At 30.2% G+C, this 25,736-nt stretch overlaps 3 protein-coding genes across 5 annotated transcripts; 2 read left to right on the top strand and 1 right to left on the bottom strand.

Moving 5' to 3' along the window:
* The first annotated feature begins 2,004 nt into the window (after window positions 1-2,004).
* On the top strand, window positions 2,005-10,433 carry LOC125075935 (microprocessor complex subunit DGCR8-like). 2 transcript variants are annotated; one of them, XM_047687801.1, is made up of 10 exons: window positions 2,005-2,069; window positions 5,781-6,059; window positions 6,459-6,586; window positions 6,671-7,173; window positions 7,295-7,401; window positions 7,590-7,715; window positions 8,152-8,342; window positions 8,778-8,912; window positions 9,081-9,200; window positions 9,420-10,433. In XM_047687801.1, the coding sequence occupies exons 2-10, from the start codon at window positions 5,795-5,797 to the stop codon at window positions 9,669-9,671; spliced, it is 1,827 nt and encodes a 608-aa protein (XP_047543757.1). In that variant the 5' UTR covers window positions 2,005-2,069; window positions 5,781-5,794; the 3' UTR covers window positions 9,672-10,433. The 2 variants fall into 2 exon arrangements, with proteins under 2 accessions (XP_047543757.1, XP_047543758.1); XM_047687802.1 differs by lacking the exon at window positions 2,005-2,069 and adding an exon at window positions 5,308-5,391.
* A 4,357-nt stretch (window positions 10,434-14,790) lies between these two features.
* LOC125075933 (proton-transporting V-type ATPase complex assembly regulator TMEM9-like) lies at window positions 14,791-19,262 on the top strand. Of its 2 annotated transcripts, none has more exons than XM_047687796.1 (5): window positions 14,791-14,890; window positions 15,431-15,546; window positions 15,715-15,829; window positions 16,043-16,171; window positions 18,153-19,262. In XM_047687796.1, the coding sequence occupies exons 1-5, from the start codon at window positions 14,858-14,860 to the stop codon at window positions 18,192-18,194; spliced, it is 435 nt and encodes a 144-aa protein (XP_047543752.1). In that variant the 5' UTR covers window positions 14,791-14,857; the 3' UTR covers window positions 18,195-19,262. The 2 variants fall into 2 exon arrangements, with proteins under 2 accessions (XP_047543752.1, XP_047543751.1); XM_047687795.1 differs by lacking the exon at window positions 14,791-14,890 and adding an exon at window positions 15,094-15,352.
* Window positions 18,827-24,380, bottom strand: LOC125075932 (uncharacterized protein CG1161-like). The gene is made up of 5 exons (XM_047687794.1): window positions 24,173-24,380; window positions 23,341-23,456; window positions 22,984-23,098; window positions 22,257-22,382; window positions 18,827-19,546 (listed from the first exon to the last, which is right to left on the bottom strand). The coding sequence occupies exons 1-5, from the start codon at window positions 24,227-24,229 to the stop codon at window positions 19,400-19,402; spliced, it is 561 nt and encodes a 186-aa protein (XP_047543750.1). The 5' UTR covers window positions 24,230-24,380; the 3' UTR covers window positions 18,827-19,399.
* Between the last annotated feature and the right edge of the window lie 1,356 nt (window positions 24,381-25,736).

The raw sequence follows: 25,736 nt of genomic DNA on the forward strand, positions 1-25,736 counted from the left end.
AAAGTATGAATAGCAAAAACAAAACTAAAAATTAACATTACTTTGTGATATAATAGAAAATGCAAATTAAAAAGTAAGCAGAATTGAATTAAAATTAATAATTAACTGAAATTTAGATTAAAGCATCAAATGCACTAAACATGTAAAAATCAAATGTTTCCAGCATAATATAATGTTTTATATATTATGTATAATAATAGTCTGCACGTGTAGTCCAAATTTCAGAATTTGGAAAATACTTCACATTGCATAGATTTATTACAATTTCAAGGAATGACTGAGGCGCACGGTTTCCATATGCTCGTTGACTGACTTTTGTAAACCTAATTTATAATTAATATTTTGGTCCCAATTCCATTTTCAGTTTCAGATTTTAAATTGTAGTTATGAGGTAATTATTTTTTATACAAAATTAAAGCCGCTGCGCTACTAACGACATTGATTGACTGATGCAGGCTATTTCTTGACACAATAAAATAAATATTTGACTTAATATCAAAAGAACTATTTTCAGAAAATTCTCGTCACTAGTTGCAGTAAAAAATAAGAGCTCAATAAAAAAACTATGGATTTATGTTAAAATATGGATAAAAGTAGATTGTAAATAGGTATAAATATTCAATTTGATTTAGTCAGCGATACCACTAACGGCCGTCGGCCGTTTTCAATAACCTATCAAGTTTACGGATAGATCGCTATCTACGATTATCAGTAAGAACTTATCTATCTTTAATTTGCTTTTCCCAATCAAGGATATGTGTTATCTATCATTAACCAATGACAGATTATTTTTGCCCTCTCACCTACCTAAACTCTTCGAACGTTTCGTTTTACTATAACTACAAACCCAATTTTATGCTCAAAACATATTTTATTTTTATTGTTTTTAAACTTGCTTGTTATATATAATGCTGAAATAAATTATTTTAAATACAAATAAAGTATTAATACATAAATAGATTTGTTTCGTTTGATTTTCTTTGCTTTTTAAGGAAGTCAATAATGAAACAAAACGTTTTGATAGTTCCAACTTTGCTTTTCGGGAGTTTGTTTTGTTAAAGTATCTGATGAAGATATGGGTATACCATGACTTCTGAAAAAAATTGAAATATTATTGAATTCTGATATAATTTATCTACATAAATTAGTATGACAAAATCTTTAATTCTTTACATTCAAATAGGGTTGTATTAAATTTTTAAATTCATTTAGAACGAAAGTCGTTCAGTCTAGTTCGATTGATTTAATTTAGTCATAAAATTCACAAGATGCTTATACTTTGTAACGATACGATACGACGTGTACGATATCGGTATCACTATCAATGTCTCCATCATAAGCTAGTATTCGAAATAATTCCACATCACTATTTAATATTCCATAATTAATAGAAATAACACAAAATTATTTTCGAAAAATTAAAAGTTATCGGCCGATTTTTACAGATAAGCCAATGACGTTACTAGAGATAGCTTCGTTTATCCGAGAGTAACTTGAAATTGTTTTTGAAATGCTAGTATGCACGATTTGTATGAGCGTTTTTATCTCTAGTAAGCTATCCGTCCTCCGGATGACAGATTACTAGTTTCGCAAGGAAATGCAAAAGAACAGATTTGGTTATCTTTAATTAGGTACTGAAATTAGGGATAGATAAGTTGTTGAAAATGGCCGTTAATCGTTTTTGACGGAGTACTACCCTTTGAAACTGATCAAATGGGCTTTAAACAATTTTGATGTCATTGTCTTAATAAAAGGCTATATATTAAATACTTAACCTTATTCGCTTTATAAAAAAATATCAGGCTTACACTAAGGTTTTAATCAAATGCATCATAATAGGGCTTGCCAGCTAAGAGTTTATTTCATTATAATCTACCTAAATTAGCAACATCGAACACCACCGCCCAAAAAACATTACTGGCAACACTGAAAATGTATTGATTAGTTGATTATATATATATACAAATGATTTATTGATTTTACATTATTGTATTTGCCCTTGACTTAGCTCTTTTTCATGTGGCATTGATGCAGAGTGGACCGTATATATTCAGACTTTAGAAGATCAGGTAAGAAAATAAATGTTAGGCGATATTTCTATGTGGTCTTTAGCCCGAGCGAAATGTAATATAATAAATATAGTAATTTTTACTACATTGAAATATAGTAAACTTAAAATTTTTACTATTTCGAAAGCTGGCAGCCACTATTGAAAAACATGTGAGGTACCATTTTAAAATGGCCTATGCTTGATTTAAACATAGTTAAATAAGAAAATCTTACTCCGGCAGGAATAACGTAGTTAAAAAAATACTTTCTTTTATTTGAATTTAAATTATTTAACATGGCGGTCGTTATAGGTCTAAACTTAAATATTTATGAATATTAAATAAAAATACTGCATATTTCTCTTCTCTAAAATACCTCACTATTTTAGATTAGATTATTTACATTACATTATTAGAGATTGATTTAGAGTTGTTAGCAAGGGTTAATTTTTTATGCTTTGGGAATGTATATTCACAACAATTTTCAATAAGAAAGTAGGAATATATGGAACAACCAAAGTTGGCTGAGGGCTAAACTTTCTTAAGGTATCATTGAATATTATTTTTTATTGGCATTGTAAAACTACATCATTACCTTTTTAATAAATTAGGCTTAAATGATGGGATAGAGAATCATCTAACAATATAAGTTAATATATTAAATATTCAAATACCAGTCTTCTCTGAGTAAGTAAATCAAGTTCTGCATTCTTGTCAAGGCATGAATCAGAGTATGATTTTCTTATGAGTATTAAATTAAGATTTCGCAAAAAAACATTTTAACCATTTCAAAACAACATTGCTTGGAAGTGTCCGTCGGTTCTTCTACTATGATATTTGACTTTTATACATTCATGAATGCCAATTACCATAACAACATTGCTTGGAAGTGTCCGTTGGTTCTTCTACTATGGTATTTGACTTTTATACATTCATGAATGCCAATTACCATATTGTATATATTTCTGTACTGTGATATTTTCAGGATTTACCTTTATAGAGTAATAAATAATCTTCAGGAGTAATGATGCTGTTATTTCTTTTTTTTTTTGTGGCGGTTTTGCTAAAGATTGTACTTTGTAATATATTGAAGACAATTTCTCGTAAATCCGCTGTGTTTCTTCATTATAATTTACTACAGACCCTTCTGGTAGTTTGCTGAAAGCAACATAGGAATGTCGGCATCTAGCGATGGGAAAGATCCAATTGTTTAACTTCATTGGATATTTATGCTGTTGGTAGTTGTTGATATTTCTTTGTCTCTTTGTATTGAACGCTAGACTATTATTGAATTATAGGCATCATATAAATAATAAATAGCATATATGATATATATACAATAGCATTTCTTAAACAATAAATATTTTTAACACTTCTTATAAGGAAATTATTTAGCAAAATGTCAAATTAATATAATTTACATAATCTGATAGGTTAACTTTTATTTGATACAATGCTTAAAAATAATGAAGAAAAAATTGTAGAAGTCAATACTGATGGTAGAGGATGATTTGTCCTCTGCGAGTTAATGTTTTATCATCAATATGTTAAATAACAATTAACATTGCTTTGTGAAATTAAGTATTATTGATCTGAGCCGATGCAAAAATTGTTTTGGTAGCTTATTGGCAATGTTGAGATTGTCCACTTCTTCCACTAATAATGTCTTTTCGCAGGAGTGAAAAAAATATCTTAATAAGCAACCATTATATTATTACATTTTTTTTTTGTTTTAAATTAATATAAAGTAAATATTATTATATATCAATTGTATTTTAAATTAATTGTTTATGTATATCTTAATTATTAATTAAGTTACCTATATTTTAAAAATTATCATAATTATAATTTAGCTGTTACAATCTTTGTTAAATGCATGTTTTTGGTTTTTATTTAATATTATAAAGTTTTATTTTGTGATAAATTTCAATAAAAATATTTAAACAGTTTTTTTTTTCTTCTTTTACTTTTTATATATTAAATTGCTGCTGATTAATATGCTATGGCGAAAGTGATCTGAATATTATTAAAAATGCTCAAATAAATCAAAGAAAGTATAGTTTTTGGTATTGTTTCAAAAAAGAAAGTGTTAAAGTAAAATAAGATAAATCTCTTTTTCCCTTACAATCTAAGAAAAGAATCACCTCAAACTTAACCAATATAATATATTTGAACAAATAAAAATTGCTTTTGCTCCTTTTGATGTATGCAATATTTCTAAATCTTTATAATCTATTAAGATTTAAACTGCCAATCTGCCCAAAGTTATTTCGAAATATCAAATATTTTATTAAATAATTGTTTAAAAATAATTATTTGTAATTATTTTTTTGAAAAAAAAAGTCTGTAATTCAAATACAAAATATTAAAAACAAAAGAAAAGGAGTGCACCTTAATTTACCAAAACTTATCAATCGGAGGTATGTGCTAAACGAAAATGTATCCAAATGAAGGAACAAGAGGTGATTCTTTGTAAAATATCAACACTCATAGTATTTTGCTATCATGATTAATAATCAAGTTGAAAGATGGGTTCAATTATCAAAGTAGTAGTGTAAATTCAAAAAGTATAAACCTCTTTCTAATCTAAATAATCTGGTTATTAAAATCCTTTATTAATACAGAATTCGGAAAACCAAATCTAAGTATGAACCGGGACCTAAATAACGATTCAGTAATCAAGTAAGTAAATTTACTTTTAGTTAAATGCCTATTTAATACACCATATAATACCACAATAGAACACAACAAAGAAAAAATAAAATTAAAGGCAACGCCCTGACTCCACAATCTGTCAAATCTGAGGGATGACATATTGTTACACTACGTTCTTCGATCAACAATACAATGATTCAATCTATCTACTGAGATAATGCGTCGCAGTATCAAAAACGGTAGCAGCAAATATCGTATCACATCAAAGTGTGGTCTTATTACAATTTTGTTTACTTTCGAAGCGCAAAAGTATTGATTTTCTCGGAGCTTACGACGTTCGGTCGCGAGAAAACTATACTCGAGAAGCAGTTCGATTATAATCTATCTCGCGAGATTGTGAACTGTCGAAGATTGTGAACCGTAACATACGGTTTACAATTTAACTCATTATTAAATTATATATATTAGAAATATCATAAACTATCGAAATTTTTTATGTTTTTTTCTGAGTTAAATCACCGTTTATAATATTTCGGCAGTTTACAATCTCGTTAGATAGATTATAATTAAAACTCACTAATTCATTACCTACCGTCTGGTTTTAATCATTGATAAACTTTGTCCCTTGCCGTTAAACCTACCGCTTGGAGGCCTAATTGAACGGCAACGTCCTACAATTTGCACAGAGGTTTGGATTCTCACATGATTGGAAATAAAAAGGATTTCATTTTCAGTTTAATGTTGCCTTATTATAATGATAAAATATACTTTTACTATAATGATTAGACTTTAAATTAGACTTGTAACTACTGGTAATTAATTATAATCTAGTATTAAGTCAATAGTTTATATTTTTCACAGCCTTTATTTCATAAAATAGGTTTATAATAAAAAAATACTAAAGAAATAATCAAATATAAGAAAATATCAATTTCACGAACAAGAATTTAGTTATGAAAAATCGGTTTGAAAGAATCAATTTGTTCTTTTCATTTTTAAAATCGAGTTATGTCACAATATACACACTCTTAATCATGACATACTCATGTTAGAATTATTTAACTAATTATGTTTTAGGGAAATACTTGAAAATGAGTGAAGGGCGAGAAAAGGGTTCTCCGCCTGAAAATAAACGAAACAAAGAAAATAGTAATGATAATGGCGTGAACGACAACGCTAATGAAGACCTTAAAACGTCACAAGAGAAAATGGATGTTGACTGTAAAATAGATAATACGGCTGATCCCGTGGAGTTGGAAAAAGAAGATGGGTTAAAAACAAAGAAAGGGAAACCTAAGAAGAAATCCAAAAAATCCAAAAAGTCTGGACAATCGTCGTCGGCTCAAGCTGCTGATGGTACTTCAAATAATTATTAAATGTTGTAATTCTCGTCTAATTAATTGATAATATAAAACTGTCGTTATCAGCTTTTAAAACATTTGTTGGATCTTAACTCGAAATACTTCCTTATATTATATTCGCAAATAATCGTAATCCGTCAAATAACAGTACTCTGTATTGTTGTGTTGTAATCACAGGCACAAGGGACATTACATCTTAGTTCCCAAGGTTGGTGGCGCATAAGTGATGTAAAAAATGATTAATATTTCTTACAGTGCCTTTGTTTATGGGCTGTTGTGACCACTTACCATCAGGTGGCCCATATGCTCGTCCGCCAACCAATGCCATAAAAAAAAATATTTATTATTTTATGTAGTTATTATTGTAAGCTGCATAAAGTAAGTTTTATTTCAGAAAAAGATACTGAATGTGACTTTCTTCCGCCGGATTGGAAAGTAATTTGGCACGACATTGGCGTGCCGATATACATGTATAAGCCCACCCGTGTATGTACTCTCTCCAAACCATATATCCCTGAAGCGGTAAGCACAGATAACAATATAGGTCATATAATAATTGTTACTTTTCACATATAAACAGAATTTCATTGCAAACTTTACTTTTAGGGAAAGGGAATTTCAAAGAGCACTATACCTAATGTGGCTCAAAGACGCGAATTAGAAAACTTAGTTGAAATGATTAAACGTGGTCGTCTAGCCCAAGAACAGAAACAAAGTGTAAAATCCACTGAAACTCAAAAATACCAGGATTTGGAACGTGATGAGAACCAAATGGACGTTAGTAATCCGCCTGTATCTCCAGACACTGCTGCTGAAAAAGAATCATCAAATGAAGACAAAAAAATGGACATAGTAGATGAGGAAGAAGAAGGGAGACAGGATGTAGCTGCTTGCATTGGTTACTCTGATAATAAGGGATTTAGACCCCTCAGTTCTAGTAGTAGTAGCAGTAGCATCATACCATTGAGTCAGGAGAGCACTGCGCCTGCGTCACAGCAAAGCGAATCTCCAAACACTAATAGTGAATTTATATACCACGTTCGCGCGCAAATAAATAAGAGCTGCAAAAATACTATTAAATTGGAGCCTATTAATCACAGGCAATCTAAGTAAGTGAATTTTCATAATTTCTTTCACTAAAATAATAAGTCTATTAAAATTACAGTTATTAAATAAATAAATATATTAAAATTATTTAGACAGTGGCTTATTTTCTGTTTTTATCTGCAGTCACGTTGGGCGAGCCAACCGACCTCCAAAGCCGATTTTCTATCCTTATCGAGATCCAAATTTGCCTTCGACATCCACGGGCTACAGAACACGGCCACGGCGTCATGGTACTGTTAAATTCATTATTACTGTACAAACTTTTAGTACTTCGATATTGGTATTATCATCCACTCAGAATCATCCAATATCAATTTTTTCACAGTAGTTAGATAGTCAATAGATTGCATCTGAACATTTTTATATCGATTTAATTTTTTGTTTCAATGTTTACTAAACAATTATATTATACAAACAGGATATCGAGCTATGCCAGCTATCCAGCCGGATGTAAAAACTAACGAGGATCATTACCTGTCCATTTTCCACGAATACGTGTGCAATATACTACAGAAACAGCCTACCTTCGTGTATAAACAGAGCGGTGAGACTATCACTTATATCTTAATTAATGATAACGAAATAGGCTGATGTATAAATGGAATATAGGTACATAGCTAGATAGCTCGAATTTCTAAATAAGAGCAACTAAAGCGATAGGTGTTTCATTTTCGGTTCCTTTTTTAATATTATATGTACCAAAAACTATATAACATGTTAATGTTTCATAATTATGTGGTAGTCGTTTAGTTGATGAGGTTAAAGCGATAAAGTAGATAGGCTTTTAATAAATAAAAAGAAGGGTTTATATCTTTCACCCGAAGCAATAATATGGTATCTGCTTCTCCAGGTTGTTTTTTTAATATGGTTCCTTGTGTCTAAATTGTTTCGTATTTACATAATAACAGTAACATTATTTTGTCCACTTTGTTTTCGTTAACTAATAACATATTCTGCTTATTATCATTTTGGGATCAAAGCTAACTCATCAATGATAAAAGCCACCGTGCTGATCGGCAACGATAACTATGGAGAGGGATTCGGCTACAGCAAGCGGGAGGCTAAGCTTAACGCCATCCGCTTGTCTATGCAAAGACTTATACCAGAGGTGCACCGGTTTATTCTACATCCTCCAATATCACAACGACAAATCTATTCGAATGCTAACATTGTGAGTTGTTACTACATGTATTATTGTCACTATGAAATATTTAGGGTTGTTTAACTACTTTTTAACTTTATACATTTTAAATATTATAGCGATGTCTGACATAGACGCAACTACATAATAATACACAGCCTTCTGACGTACTGTCCAAATGTAATTCAACCACTATGTTTAATTCTTTCAAAATATATAATTACTAATCAATGGTATTAAGATTTTCCCATTGACAATTTACTAATTTTACTGGGTTGACATGTTCCTAATAAAGCAGTATTGTTTAGGCTCTTACAAACATAATTGAATAGTCTATTTCAATATTTTTCGTCCATTAGCTGAGTAGAAACGTTGCAACTTAGAATATTTTCTGCGAAGACAAATGATTATTGACATTATTAGTTAAAGCCATTCTAGAGTGAGTCACGAGGAATATGATTCCAGGGCTTTGACGATCTTGAGATCACAGACCCGAAGGTCTTAAATTGTGATGACGCCACGCCCGAGACGGCTCCGCATGATGTTCTGCTCGTTTCTATTCGCGAAATGGGAGATGAGGAGTCCTCTATACAAATTCAGGTATTCGAAATTCGAATCATATATTTTTAGCAATATATTGACATTATTTGATCAATTTGAACAATTAAAAAAATTATAAAGACTTTTTATTACGTTTTGTTATAGAAAAACCAGACAATAAATAACAAACATTTGTATTGAAATAAATTGTTTTTATTATCTTTTTAGACCAGGAGGCTAAAATATAACTGCATCGAGCTGACAATGCAAGTGAACCAACACAGCGCAACCGTGCTTGACAACAACAGGAGGTCCGCTAAGCAGCGTGCCGCTCAGGCTATTCTAAAGGTAGGTAACTGCAAATAATTCGCTCTTAAATATAAAATATCTCAATCTGTCCACTTAACTACTCATTGACTAGAAATTTGCACAAAAGGGGAAAAAGGAGTTAAATTCACAATTCATGTATGAACTACAGAAATAATTATATTATGATGCTTGATTTTTATATTCTTGTTTATGTTATTTCTAATAAAAAATAATAATAATGGTATATTGACTTACTAGGCGCTACACCCAGCTTTATTGTCATATGGATCGCTACTACGTAAGTACGGAATAAGATTTGACACAAGAAGTTTTACAAGGCGTCCAAGGAGGCGCAGGATTCGTGGAAGATCCCACAACGAGTCCCATCGCTATATTTTAAGTACGCTCCGCGATGAAATGATCATAGTGCGTGAACGAGATGAGATCTATGCCAGGGCAGCTGCCGGTAACTGCTTCTTTCAGTCCTCACCAGAATATGAAACTGATTAAATGAAACACGGAAGGAAAACCCCAATCAAATTCATCAATCAATCAAAAAAATCCTATTCAATACATTCTTAACGTTCTCTCCTGTTCGACATGCTGAATAGCCGCATAACACTGTTTCAACCCAAAGATTGTTCGGTTGTATCCAACACATCAAATCCCTTTTATATGAATAATCAAAGTAGTGGAAACTGAGTAAATACAAAAAAATAACGATCTCCGATATATATAACGAATAAAGGATATATCCTTTATTAAAGCTACTAACAGCTTAATTATCATGTTACGAGGATTTATAAAAAAAAAACATCTTGATATATTTCCCGTATTTATCTGGTTTTAAACCAAGAAATACTTAAGGGTGCAATTATTACGGCTTTACTACGAATATTTCGTACGCTTAATCAAAAACAGTTTTAACTTAAAAATTGAGTTTAATTAAGGAGATTTAATTATTGTTAAATGTGTATGACATAACTATTATTACACAAGGTCAATCATAAATATCCGACAAGACTAAGAATTGGTACGCAGTAGTCACTACGAACCGACTACTGCTCGACTGCAATTAATAATACGAATGAATGACCGTTTCTCTTACTCGCCAACACCAACGAATCGCAAACAAAAAGTAAAGGATTTTGATGTTCAAACATAAATTATCTTCATATTAGAAAAGCACAAATCTTTAAAGATGCTATTTCCAACAAAAGCAATTTTTTAAAATATTCCTTTTTTTGATTAAGCGTGCGCTATATGGATCATTATTACTCTTATTATATTATACTCAATATATTATACTCTTACATGTAGTAATTAAGTGTTTTTCGAGATTAAATGGATGTTAAATATAAGACTTCTTCTTACGATGATAAGTAAGTATACGACTTCTTACAATTTTAAAGTTTTATTGTATTGTTATGAAAAATATTTTCACCGAAACATTGCGGTCTTTTATGGTGTGTTTTTTCGTGTTTTGTACTTTCTGATATATTTTATATTTCATTGAGTATTTTAATTTCGTAATGTGTTCATTGTTGAATTATGCTTTAAGAAATATAAAGCGATTCTACATACAATCAGTGGCGTAGTGTGGATAGGAAACAGCAGTCGTCAAGATTTAAAAAGTAAACTAAGCTGAGTAACGTAAAGCCGAATCTTTACAGGGTATTGGTTAAGTGAGCCACATTACGCCGAAATCATACATTTTTATTATTCTATATTTATTTCGTATACTTACACATCAGTACCATATACGTACGCACAATTTTAAAAGGTTAGGTTAGATATATAGATAAGAATATCTTTACTCGTTTTTATGTATCTATTTGATGTTAGGATGTAATATGGAACTTATATAGAAGCGGATTTAAGTTAGTTTGACATCTAAGGCGTATTTCAAATGCAATTGTTACCCCTTTGTTTTTAAAATTCATACAATTCCATCGTAGAATTTCCATTACGTTAGCCTTTGATTTATTTAAAAATAATATGAGTCCACAAAAATGTAACTACGTTGTACCAGAAAAGTAAGTTTTCAAATATTATTAGTCGGTTATATCGAATAGCTGAATGGAAGGAAAAGACATGCTGCGCTGACCCCAACTAGTTTGGGACAAGGGCAGGGAAAAGAACATTAAATCGAATAGCTATTTAAAAACTTGGCGCTCTTCAACGTCATTGCCATTGACTTAAATCCGCTACAATTTTAAAAGTTTAGGAAATATAAAGATAAGAATATATTTACTCGTTTGTATGTATTATCTATTTGATGTTAGGATGTAATATGGAACTTATATAGAAGCGGATTTAAGTTAGTTTGACCTCTAAGGCGTATTTCAAATGCAATAGTTTCCCCTTTGTTTTTAAAATTCTTTTCTTTTATTTATTTTAAAATAATTGGAGTCCACAAAAATATAACTACGTTGTACCAGAAAAGTAAGAGTTTTAAAATATTATTAGTCGGTTAAAACTTGGCGTTCTTCAACGTCGTTGCCATTGACTTAAATCCGCTACAGCATTATATTAGAAATAAAAATATGTGTACCTAATTTTAAGGGTAGTTGAAAATAACCCCATAGTTGATAATTGTTCTCAATCCTTCCCCGAAATGAGCTTTTTGGGTATTTTTGAAAAAAAAAATGGCAGGTCTACGTCTTATAAAGATATTATTATTTTTGTAACAAATACAAGATATATATAATTATATATAAATAAAGAGTTTCGATGTTATAACATCTATAAAGGACCATTTGTGGTATCGCTTTTTTGTGGTATCGCATATTATTTAATGGTTAAATTATGTTTGTATATTTTATATTTAACTCTATGGTGCCAAACTTTAAATACTCTGGAGATAACTTTATTCTTTTTAAAGGTGTTATATTATTTACTTCTTAATCAAAATTATCGTCTATTTGTTTACATTTAATACGTACGCGCGTACGGGTACGCACATTGTAGCATGCTACTAAATCTATGATTAGCGCTCTTGGTTCAGGGATCAAACTCACATCGGTTAGATCTTCTCATTTTGTTAAATGAATATTTCTCAATGACATTATTAGTAGCCGCGGCATAATCGCCTATTTCTGGAGATAAAGACGTATGCTTCGGTTGCGGCATATATATTTTCTTCAAAATCGTAGTCATCTTGTACAATTAAATTGTTCAGAGATGACATTCTAATAGATATCTCCTCGTTTGGTAGATTGATTTCATTGTGGCACCAAAATAATAATAAGAGTAAGTCGTGGCATGGGCATCGGTCTTTGCTCCATTCCGTCCTGCCAAATTGGTGTTGTGACGATATAAATCCGCCTTTTTTGCATTATATATTAAATTTTTAAGAACTATTTTTAAGTGAAAAAGTATTTATTCAGCACTATAACCTATTCGAACAACCTCTTTTATTTTTGTGAACTACCTTCCGTAGTTGTCAAAAATAAAATATTGCAATAACGAATTGGAATCTTGGGAAAATTCCATTTTCCAAACATTTTGACTATTTTTATATTTTTTATTTTATTCTATCATAAAATACTTATTTAATAAAAAATTTTAACCTTAATTAAGTTACCAGATTTAAATTTTAAGATCCTATACTTACGATTTAATAAAAATGATAAAATGTATGCCAAAGAAGTAGTCTTTTTTTTTCTTTTAAACTAATGGCTAAAACTGTATCATATAAGCGATTTATGAGCAAGTTAAAAGCGAAGTGAGAGCTCAGGGTGCTCGCCACGATTTGCAGTAAATATGCAGGAATTAACCTCGAATAGCTCTAATTAGGGCGTCAATTTGTACACTTTCGTACAACAGTCCACCCCATCCCACATTAGTGGCATCAAAAATACCAGCGGCGCTTCACTTTAAGCTCGCTTGCAAATTTCCAGTGTCATAATAACTTAAAATATTTACGAACATTATGTATATATTTTTATTTTATAAATGTAAGGCTGCCGATACCGAGATCCTGGGTATAAAACCCAAGTCGGGCTGATAATGTTATGTTATGTCCTGCGTAGATTATATCCGCCATGACCGAAATCGGACTATTAACCGATTCCGGCCCTACTACCCCATCATCATTTCATATTTGAATCTCAATTAAAATAGCCATACTATTAAATTAATTCAATATATTGTTATATTAATAAAATATTACCGTCAATGTTTAATGTTAACTAAATAAAGTATTTCGATGTGGATTATTAGTTTTATTTTGCCTCGTACGTAATGTAAGCACTCTACTAATTCACCCTACAACTGTTGAACTTATCGATGTATAATTAACATTGTTCAGATCTTGATTTTGTGTAGCTACTATTTACACTATATACCTATTGATTATTATTACTACAGAGTCTCCTAGTATATATTTGTATATTGTTACATAGCCTTCTGGCGTAGGTAATGTTAAATGTTATATAATCAAAGATAATGCAATTTAGACACAGAAAATTTTACTACTTTTAACCAATATGATAAATATCTAACAAGCGACAGCAACTTTTTATTCTGAACAAATTCTACATTCGCCTCCTACATGCAACGCAAACGTTAGTTAGAATTTAGATACCTATATGTATTTACATTTTTTTATTTTTTTTTCATTTTATGTTTAGATAAACTGTATTATTATTCTTTTTGGTTAGAGTTAGACTTGCCACTATTACATTCAAACAGAGAACTTATTTTGCTATATTAAATTAAAGTACCTATCCATTTTTTATATTTTGTCTTTTCTCCTTCGATGAGCTTTATGAGTCGTGTACTTTAAGACTTGCCATGTATCTTTTGCATTGAATGCTCAAGGTTACTAACATATTTATCTGAATTGGTCGATTAAATGAAATGATTTACAATGAATTGTATAATGCAGCTACCAACAACCTATAGTTTTTTAACTTTTTTAATTATTTGTTTTGTAGTTTGCCATTTTGTAATATTTTTTTTTAATTAGGTATGTCTTCAAACCATGGTTTATCGCTCCTTTTATTAGTGAAAATAGTTTCTTTACGAACTTTTCTTTAGTTACGAACAGTTGTATTAGAAAAGATATAAAAAGTTGTTCTTCCCGCCGACTAAAAAAAAGAAAAGTAAATATTAAAATAAAAGTTAACGCAGTTTTTTTTTAATAGAACAATGACAACTAATCAAAGTATGAAATAAAAAAAAGTATAGTTGGTGCTAACTTAGGTATAATTTATTATGTTTTAAGTGTTAAAGAACAGTAATAAAACAAAAAAAAATAATCGAACTTTTAAGATCATTAAACGAACTTAAAAAAAAAATATATAAAGAAATCGGCAGTGAAAAATAAATAATGAAGTTTGATAAAAATTAAAATATATGTAGCAATATACTTAAATATTTTGGTTTTGAGCCATAAAAGCACATTATTAAATTAAAAGACGTCATTTTTACTCTGTATATCATGTAAAACGACCCGCCATGGTGTGGCGTCAGATAGGCAAAATCTGTCAATATCATCTGACTTTGATTGTTTATCAACTTTTCTGGAGTTATAATGCTAGTATTTACTATTTGTACATTACACTCCAGCGATAGCGATTGTAATTCATTATTTTCCTACAAAACACCAAATATAGCTGTTTGTGTTTACGTTGAATGAGTACCGGTCGTATATATACGACTGTTACTTTTAACAATCTGACGTCATCAAAATGACTGACAGCGTTTTTGCGGAAATAAAAAAGGTTTAAAACTTAATTTTATGTGAAGAAATCGTGTTTATTTTGCCGAAATATAATTTTCTGTGTATGTAAAATCATAGTAGTATTCAAACATAGTAGAATACCCTATTGCTCTCCTCAGCCAACCGTAAATCTAAATAAAAAAATAAAACAAAATCTATGCTCTATGAATTTGTTTTAAAGAAATTTAGCGATGACACTTGGTGACTTGACATCAAAATATTGATAATGTCATTAAGATATTTACATTTTGAAGACTGCAATTCTGGACATAAATTGTATTGATTTTGTACTTACGGGAATAAGATTATTATTATAATAAGTAGGTAGCTAAGAAAACGATCGTTTTAGAACATTTTAAGAAAACTTAATTGAACAACAAGTGAAGTCTGTTAGTGAAAGGTGAATAAAATAAACAAAATGTTTTGGAAATTAATAATTGTATTTTCTGTATTTTTTGTGGAGGTACCAGTCAGTTCATATCTAAACGATTTATATTTATTCCGTATTTTTTTTAATAATTATATTAATAAACATTTTTAGACTCAGTTATATGAAGATAAAAGATGTCGTTGCATTTGTCCTACTCCAACTTCAATACTGAATAGTACAAAATCGGAAAGAACTCTTTATATTGCCTATGTACCACCAAACAAATGGTAATTCTTTATTTGTTTAAGACTGAAAATATGAATATAAAATCAACTTGATATGGTTATAATTTCATTTAAAATTCACCCCTGTCTATCAAATGATGAAAATAAATTTCATATTACAGAAATAAATTATCAGTTTTATGTGTAATAAAATTATAATAAAATTAACAGTAACTGTGATGGAGTAATTCTGCCAAAGGCAGCTGATGAAATACGAGAAAATGCCCAGATGTTTTGTCCACGATGCGATTGTAGGTATGAGACTAGAAATTCAACCATAATTATGGTGAGTATACTAATTTCTTATTGAAGTATAATGATTAATAAGTCATTGATCAATAAACTACTATATTCATTTGATATCTTTAGTTTGAAGAGCAACTTGGTGTTATTTTGATTTTGTAAATAAGTATGGCTTAAAACTTACTACTTTGGTTTTAAAAAGGAACCCATAAAATTAAAATTAGTATACAGCTATGTTAATTAGATTATTTTACAGGTTGTAGTGATACTTGTTGTGTGGATGGTGATGTTGCTACTAGGGTACTACATATTTTTAATGCTGCTTGAAATGCTTGTATCAAAAAAATCCCCTAACTCATATCAAATACAAAGTACATCTGATGAAGTAAGATTATTTTTTCTCATTATGATAGTTATTTTTACGTTTATTTTTTATTTATAAATATCTTCATTATTCTAAATTGGTGATAAGTGTAGCCTTCGAGCTGGCACATAGGTATGTGTTGATGAATTTCCACAATTTAAAACCAGTTTCATCAAAATCCAATAATTATACTGGAATTTTGTATATGCTTGGTCCTGGTAAATAAAATTCAGTGTATATTGTAATTTTTTCAGTGTTGTTGCTGTAAGATAGCGCCTTGCCTTTTTATTACAAGCTTTTGTTTGAATTTTAAACACCTGAAATGGTTTCAGTACTTGGTTTAAATAAGAACTTGAAGTTTTTTTAAAATACACTTATAACAACAATTATTGAAGGCTTACTATTAGTGTCAACTATTGACACCATTACAAAGAGAAACTATGAATTCTTTACATTGCTAATACTGTGCTAATCTTTAGATACAACTTGTTGGTTTTCTATACTTGCATTGTTTGTTTTAGAAAGTTAGGTAAAATTGTAATGATTCTATTTTAAAAACTTCGTAGTATTAAATAGAATTAATACCGATGACTTATCATCTAGCATGTACAGAGTACAAACTTAACTCCAGCCTGTAGGCGCATAGCTATATATTTAGCATGCCTTGTTAATCTTAACTCACATGATGAGGGTGTTTTAGTTCTCGAATACCATTTTTGACCACTTGAATGTCTATTAACTCAAAATAATTTATATGTAGCATGCCATGGTTACAACTATGTTTGTACTTTTTTTTTTTGGCTTTTATTTGTGCCAAGAGGGACAGATTATTTCGCCAATGTCACGTGCACAACTATGTTTTTATAGTTGTAAACAGCTCAATGACATTGTTGCTGATTTTAACTTTTCTAAATAGCAATACTTTCTTATTTTTTATATATTTCTGTGATCCCGAATACTTTAATAGATTCTAATTTTCTGCACCTGTTAGATAATTGCTACTGAATTTAGCTACTGATGCAGTGACCTAGATTATACAGTTGCCAGTGCCTTGACAATGCAAGAAACATTTTCACAGTTAATGTGTCGATTTCCACAGAAAAACTCATAAATACCATCTATGTACATATGACTATAAGTGGCGCATTTGCCTTCCATTTAGAAAATGTTTGTTATACCCTGTACAAGATAGCTTGATCTTTTTGACAGATGTAATTTTTTCTGATCGACACAACTTTGCAATGACAACATATTATTTACTTAATTTCATGATTTTAAAAATTGTAAATATTTATAAAAAAAAAATACATATAATACAAAATTTCCTAAAGATCCGTTATCCGAAAATTTTAAGACTTTTTCTATTAGATATTATTGCTTCAAAATAAAATTTAAATAGAAACACTGAAACACAAATAATAGACGCTTGTACAATGTTACATCGGTCGGACGGTAGGGACGCGAATAACAGGCAGTAACAGCTACAAATATCGATTACAAAAATCCTTATTAAAGATCATTGTTAAGTTATTGTTACGAACAGGGGACCTTTTGGTTGGGGTCTCTTTGGCTAATGGATGGGTCTCTTTAGCTGGTTTAACTCTTTTTAGAAAAATAAGTTAAAAAAATTGAATTCTAATTTGAATTACGCATTCCATAGTTCCATCGTCTGTTATATTTTCTGTTTCTCAACACTAGCCCGTCTGTCAAAAAGATCAAGCTAACTTGAACAGGGATAATATTGTTTAGTGTTCTTTCCTATGAATAGAATACATATCTATACATGTTCAGGTTTATTTGAAGTTAAGATTTATGATAACTTCTAAATTCATGAATTATAATAATGTATCATACATTATTATAATTTTCAGTATTCTGTGTTTAACATAACAATTATAACATCTGAAAAAATAAAAATAGTGACCTAATTTGACCTTTTCGTGTAATTTTAAAACATTATATATTCTAATTTTAATTATTCTAATATAAATATTTGTTACAGTTTGAAAATTTACTGATGCAGAGTGAGGAAACAGAAGACTAAGGTGCAAAATAACAACAAACTTATTTTCATGAACAGTGTATAATCGAAAAACATTTATACAGTAAATTATTTATGAATGTGCATATATTGTTATATTTTGTTGGATAATAATCAAATAAATTCATATACTAAGTTAGTTTTAATAATATATTTAAAAGATTACATTTAAACCTATTGGAACTGGAAAATGAAAATTAAGAGTCTTTCTGAAAGTGTCAGAGACAACCAAGAAACTACTATAAGTTCAAAATGGAATTAAAAAAAATATATATCTAATTATATTCGTTAGTAGCCTGTTGGTCATGAGTACTACTGCTACTACTCTATTGACTGGGTGCAACCCAATGTATATGTATATAAACTTACTCTTACTTACTCCCTATCTAAATTACACGTGAGTAGATCATACAGAAGTGTTTGGAGGATCTAAATTATACGTGAGTAGATCATACAGTAGTGTTTGGAGGATCCCTAAGCATAACTACAATGTTTTACTTTTACTAATATTATATATATTTTTTTGGTATTTTACTTTTTCTTTTACTCTTGAAGCATATTTATTGTTTATAAGTAAACATTTTCCTACAATATTATATTTAAGATAAAAGTTCATTTTGATGATTTATTTTATTGCTTTTGAATTTATATATTTAACTAATTTGTTAAATGATTGCATGCTATGATCTAAAACACCCATATTCACAAACAATAATTATTTCAGTGTAGAAACAATGCAATTATTAACTAAGGAAATTCTCATTGCATTGTTTTGTCATTTACAATCAATACTCAAGTACTTTGCCATGCAACGCACTGCTGAATACCATTCTGTCTATATTTGTTTGACAGTTGCATGTATTCAGCAAATCTTATATATTAATAACATACAACATTTTTGTATAACCTAATTTGTATTGTGTCTTTTTACATTTTAAACAATGTCTCATTATTATAATTTTCGTGAATTCATTGTAAAACGCTTTGCTGCTGTGTTTGTGACCTTAAATGTACAGTCCTAATAGTATTGTTTGTGAATATAGGCCTTAAATACAATTTAAATTGTGTGTATTTTTTAATAAAAGTTGCACACAAGAATAGTTAACTTGACTTAGCAGCTTTTGATAGCCAGAGACATTGAATTAATATCAGGAGCTTGTTTGACCATTTGTATCAGGACTGTTCAAACAATCCATATGTATTCCATGCTAGTTGAGCATGGTGTGTCTATCATAAATGTTGCGTCGCTGTTCCCTGACTTGACGCTTCCACTTATCTTGTTGATGAGTGACACGGTTCAGTACATTTCCGCGTGTTCCCATTTGTTGTGATGATCCACTGATAGTACTTTCGTCCTGAAACAACATTGCTAATATTTTATATACATGCTAAAATTCATTACATTATCTTTTTCTTTTTATATTAAATTAAAGTTTAAAAATGTTTATTTATTATAATTTAATTATAACAATGAGCAAATTTAATTTAACACATATAATGCCTCGTCAGCCACATATGGTTGACATTTTCCTAACCAACTAAGCCTTGTCAGTCATATGTGGCTGACAGAACAGACCGGTTTTCAAAGTAAAATTTAGGCGTCGTCGTCCACGTTTTTCGTATAAAACTGTATGTCGTATGGCTGACGAGGCCTGATAATTTATAACTTAACTGATGGCATAACAACTTTTACTAACATTTTGAAAAATATTAAGCTTTGAAGTGGGAATGTCAAGAAGGAATTAGTGATGAGAAAGAAAAGAGGTTTTTACATAATAAAGCGAACATATAAAATATTTTAATTGTTTTTAATGGTATTCAAATGAACATACAACATCAAAATATATAATATATATTCAAATTATACATATCTGTGGTCTAAATTGAAACAGTTGATACAATAATGCGGCTGATTTGGGCAATCTTCACAGTATGTCACTACCCTTTTGGTTTTGTTTCTCGCATGCGTTCTTCCAAATTGGGCACAATTTTCTTTGTAACATCTGAAACAATATTTACGACAGGCAGAAGCCAGCCCTTTCTTCTTTTTTAATTCGTGCTTCAATCGTCTAGGCCTAACGGGGGCACCAATTTCTGAGATTCCTGAGCTCACCAAGTACTCAACCAATGCTGTTCTAAACTGAACAACTGTAATCTTTTTTTTAGTTGTTAATTTATACAGTATATACGAATTTACAATAGATGTATTCAATAATAGCTCCATCGCTAATCTTTTGGGCCATTTAATTGTCTTGCGAAGAGGGGTCGTGTACGATGACATTTGATCCGATAGATCAACCGCTGATTTTGCACGATTATAATCAACCACAATTTTTGGCTTTATTTTTTCTTTTCCTTTCTTACTGATCCTTCTAAAGCTCACGGAGTGCTTGGTAGACAGAAGCAGCACATCTCGTTTGTCCTTCCATTTCATGACTGTAATTCCTTCACCATTTTCTTGAGCTGAGAATTCGCCTGCTTTGAGCTTGGCTTGAACGACCGTTTGAGGTAGACCTCGCCTGTTTTTTCTGAGTGTACCTATGAGATGTGTGTGCCCTGCCAGCAATTTCCGTGCTAGATCCAAGCTGGTGTACCAGTTGTCTGTACAAACTGTATGTCCTTTGTTCAGATAATCGTGACACAAAGAAAGGACGACATTAGTTGGGGTAGTGTTCACATTATCATAGTTTTTTCCGGCATAAACTTGCACTTTTACAGTGTATCCTAGGTCTGAGCACAGTTTAAAAAATTTTATTCCATATTTGTGTCGCTTATTTTTGTTGTACTGCCTAAATATAACACGCCCACGAAATGGAATTAGGCTTTCGTCGACACAGACTTCTTCATTTGGTGTGTAATGAAATTTAAAATTATCATTCAGCATATCTAACAAATGCCTAACTTTGAACAATCGGTCTTTTTTACTGTCATTCATTTCATTATTAGCAAAATGTAACATTCTCAAAATGACCTCAAAGCGATTTCGGCTTATAATGGACTTAACAAATGGTTGCTCAAAACATTTATTAGTGCTCCAATACATAGACAGTTGAGGTAGTTTTACTAATCCCATCCAAATCAAAACGCCAAAGAATCGCTTTATTTCATGGCAATCTGTAGGCACCCATTTTCGCATTCTGTATGACTGTGTTCCACTCTTGTTCAAGATTTGTGAAGCAAAACGAATTGTTTCTTCAGCTATATATTCAAATATTTCATTAGGTACTAGTAATGAATAAAAATCTTCTGGCTTAGCTGCACTCATGCTAGATCGCAACCGAAATGGCTTGAGCCCAGGACATTCAGTATATGGAATAACACTTGTTTGCTTACCCAGTGGATTAAACCATACATGTGTAGATCCTGAATCAGCCGATACTGGAATCGATTCTTCTTCGCTGTCGGATAATATCTGCCATCGACGACTGTTTCTATTCCGTGGTATTGATTCAGTTTCATCGATATCAATGTCAAGTATAGGTGGAGCCGGTGGTGCAACACTATTCGATAATGAGTTCAATTCTTTATCAAACACTGATAAATCTAACTGTGAAAGTTCATAGTCAAAGTCGTCGTCCATTTTCACGGAGAAATAACTACCTAATCAGTGACAAAACTTAAAATTTGAACTATCGAATAATCATATAATGCAGTCTAATTCGTTGTACGTCGCGTCGGAGCGACGCTCACACACAATACGCTACCAGTGACACTATCAAAATGGCGCCAGCGCTGTTGCGGCGGCAAAAAGCTAGAGCGAGATTTCGCGCGCTTTTTAATTTTAAGATTGGCCAATGTGATTGACGCGGCCCCAATGGATATTTTATTTCTGTAGCGCCGCGTCAGCCACATGTGGTTGACACCGTTATTTATTTATTTATTTTACCATAAAATGTATATAAATAATTAAAAATATTGTTATTAGACTTCGTATCAATCCCGAGAATAAATTTTGAAAAACAAAAAAATAACAGTTAGGTCATATGTTAGTACTGCATTATATGTGTTAAATAATGTAACAAAACTTTTTCTCGAAATACTTTAATTAATCTGAGTATAACTTACGTCTTCATTAGTGTGTTCTTGGTAGGAAGCCTTAGCTCTTTTGTTGATAAGTGGATCAAGGCAGATTAGGAAGCCCATGTAGGCTACCAGAAGCATGATGACCCATATCACAATGATAACGACAACCTGAACAATTCAAAAGATTAACTTTATTATCTTTAATATATAGAAAAAAAGATTGGAATAAACTGTGAACCAATGATCCAATAACATATATATAACCCCAGTAATTTTAATTGAATTCTGTGTTGAAAAAAGTGATACTGAATCTATATGTTATCAGACAAGAAAAAAATAAAATCGAGGCACTCATTTCTGATTGAATATTCTTTAGATAAAAGACACATTGATTAAGCAATGAAGAGGTTCAACTGGAAAGGTGGTTTTTACTTCACATAATGTTATATAAAAAATATATAAATGACTTTTTACAAAACACAGAATTCAATAAAAGTTACCAGGGTTATATACAAGTTATTGGTTCATTTGGTTCAGAAAAGAAGAATGTAGTCAACCCATCTTAATTAGTGGGTTTCATAAGCATGAAAATTGTGTCAATTGTTTGTGCAGTTAAAACCTTATTTATCTCCTATGGTGGTGGGAACAATAGCATTTTTATCATAACTGGCATTTCAAATACATGAGGTTTGTTTACATCTTTAGCAAGCAAGCAATAAATAAAAAAATCTTATATTTTTTAATGTAACACAAATCTAGATTTGTCTACTTTGATTATTGTAGTATTCCTGTTTTCATATTTGCATTCACAACGTGGACAAAATTCTTGTTCTCGTCCTTTGATCAATTCACCAACACGTGGCAGGATCACTCCATCACAGTTGCTGTAATTATTAATTTGAATTTTTAAGTATAGAATCACACTCAGAATCTTAAGTATAATTAAAATAAATTTATTATTTTAGTTTTTGTAATATAAAATTACATAATAATCATTGTCAAACATTGTTTTTCTATTACATTCAGAAACAAAAGTTATATGCAAAAATATACAACATTCAAAATGTCAGTGACACAATTAATCTATTGATTTGAATTGAGACATGATAGGGTCTTTTATACTAACCACTTATTTGGTGGTACATTGCCAATATACAGTTTCCGGTCTGAGCCCACTGTGTTATTCAGGACAGCAGCTGGACTTGGACAAACACATTTACATCTTTTATCTTCATACGAACCCTGTAATTTTTACACAGAAAGTATAAATTTCAGGCTTTTGGCACAAATTGCACAAGACATTTTAGTTAAAAAATAAATTTGATATTTAAAAAAAAACAGTATGTTTAAAAGTGATGCAAATGATATCAATTTATTATTATTTTTGTAAAACATATTTTCTGAATGAGGTTTTAATGTTTTCAAAAAAAGAATATTTAGGTCGAGGCTTTAAAATAAGACTATTACATGTTTTCAATTAAGCTTTGTAAATGAAAGATGCATTGCTTAACGCTATAATAAAAAAACTATTTACAAAATAACTAATTATAGAACTAGATTTTTAGCATTATACATTTCCCGTTTAAGTAATAAAAATAAAATCTTTCACCAATAAGTTTACTCCATCATTAAGAGACAATATTTAGTCAATATCAAATATATTTCAAGATGGTATCTGTTGGTCTTACAAACCTATTTATTAAGAAATATCCCTTCTCAACTATTATTAATTAAAACACCGTTTATTTTATCAATAGGTAATTGTATATTACTAAGATTTTCCGTTCTTTGTTAATGTGATATGGATTGTTGCGACTATGAATTAGTACGATATCTATCATTATATTTTCTTTCCATAATTTATATCAAAAAGTGAATATAAATGTATTTCATAAAATCATATTCTTAGAAATACACATCCTCCTTTTTTGCAATGTATTATTTTGAACAACACTTACCGATACCAAGGAGAAACAAGTAATTATAAATACAGCTGATATCAATTTAAATGACATTTTGATATTAATTAATATGAAAAAGAGAAACTAACATGGACCGCGCATTAAAGCAAGAGACAAATATAGAATTTATATATGGACGAACATTGTACACTCCCAAACTACTACGATTTGTACCACAGCCCACTACTACTATACATTACTATACAATATACAATCACTACGTTTTATCGTACAGATACAATTTGTACAACTACGACCACAGAGTATATATCCACTTCTATTGACTTCAGTCTTTAGTCTATGAGTAATGATTATTACTCTATGAGACTGGGACAGCATTGCCAAGGTTATATTTTCAATTAGATACACTATTTTTGGTGACCTAAATTATGATTTATGCTTATTATAATGAGTATAGGTATTTTGATTACCGTCATAGTAAAAGAATACTAGCAGTATTTTTCAAAACCTATTATAATTTTAGTTTTTACAACTATTAAATACTTATTATTAATAAACTGTATTTTTTTTTTATTTTATTTTAATTTAAAATTAATTTACTGTTAAGTAATAATAATGGAAACGGAAACAAAATGCGTGTTTTTCGCACATCAATTAGCAAAGTATTTATAAACTTTTAAAATCTTCATAATATATTTTCTGCCGCCAGTCAATCGCAGTAGTTTCCTAATTTTCTTTAAAATCTCTGACGACTTTACTTCTGACAAATTAAAAGAAAAAAACCATTTTAAAAACAGGTTTATTTAAATGCGCTAAAAAATATCTTATACACAAACTTTTATTGTTAACTTATAATGTTATTTCACATTTGACAGAATATTTTATTATCATTACATAGTATAAAACAACGTCGCTTACCGCTGTCTGTCCCTATGTATGCTTAGATCTTTAAAATTACACAACGGATTTTGATGCGGGTTTTTTTAATAGATAGATTGATTCAAGACGAAGGTTTATATGTTTAATACATGCTCAATATAGTAGAGAAACATTGATAATTTTAGAGGTTTCTGAAATAATGTCGTAAATAAACACATATTTTCCGCTTACATTGCAAACGCTCTAGTTGGGTTCAGCCGAGATAGATCAAAATAATGTACTGCAGTATTATACATATACACCTTAAAGAGGTCTTCAAAAATTCCGCAATGTTATATGTCTGTCACCGCAAGATTACAAACATCGTTAGATTACAATCTATCTCGTCAGATTGTAAACTGTCGAAATATTGTGAACCGTGAAATATGATTGCAATTTAATGTGTTATTTTTCGCTAAATACTTTAAAGAATATTAATTGACTAAGTTAAAAACGAATAAAGTAACACAATAGTGACGTCACGTGAATCTAGCTTAGTATTTTTATTTGAAAAATTATGTTATCAGATGACATGTTGTTTCTTACAACTCATTAGTCCGACTGTACAGAACGTTGTTTATATACAATTTGAGTCCGACGTCTTGCATAATGACCGCGCTTGACTTCTTTAAGAAGGTTTCAGCAACTACTTGCTACTTATCGTTGTCATTATTATGTTTAC

This window comes from Vanessa atalanta, chromosome Z, assembly GCF_905147765.1.
Source record: "Vanessa atalanta chromosome Z, ilVanAtal1.2, whole genome shotgun sequence".
Taxonomy (NCBI): domain Eukaryota; kingdom Metazoa; phylum Arthropoda; class Insecta; order Lepidoptera; family Nymphalidae; genus Vanessa; species Vanessa atalanta.

Coding starts and splice junctions, on each gene's coding strand:
- LOC125075932 (XM_047687794.1), bottom strand. CDS start 24,229: ATGTCATTTAAATTGATATCAGCTGTATTTATAATTACTTGTTTCTCC. Junction 23,457..24,172: donor CTTGTTTCTCCTTGGTATCG/GTAAGTGTTGTT, acceptor TAAAAATTACAG/GGTTCGTATGAAGATAAAAG. Junction 19,547..22,256: donor AAGAACACACTAATGAAGAC/GTAAGTTATACT, acceptor ATGTTGTTTCAG/GACGAAAGTACTATCAGTGG.
- LOC125075935 (XM_047687801.1), top strand. CDS start 5,795: ATGAGTGAAGGGCGAGAAAAGGGTTCTCCGCCTGAAAATAAACGAAAC. Junction 6,060..6,458: donor GTCGGCTCAAGCTGCTGATG/GTACTTCAAATA, acceptor GTTTTATTTCAG/AAAAAGATACTGAATGTGAC. Junction 6,587..6,670: donor AACCATATATCCCTGAAGCG/GTAAGCACAGAT, acceptor CTTTACTTTTAG/GGAAAGGGAATTTCAAAGAG.
- LOC125075933 (XM_047687795.1), top strand. CDS start 15,308: ATGTTTTGGAAATTAATAATTGTATTTTCTGTATTTTTTGTGGAG. Junction 15,353..15,430: donor TTTCTGTATTTTTTGTGGAG/GTACCAGTCAGT, acceptor AAACATTTTTAG/ACTCAGTTATATGAAGATAA. Junction 15,830..16,042: donor GAAATTCAACCATAATTATG/GTGAGTATACTA, acceptor ATTATTTTACAG/GTTGTAGTGATACTTGTTGT.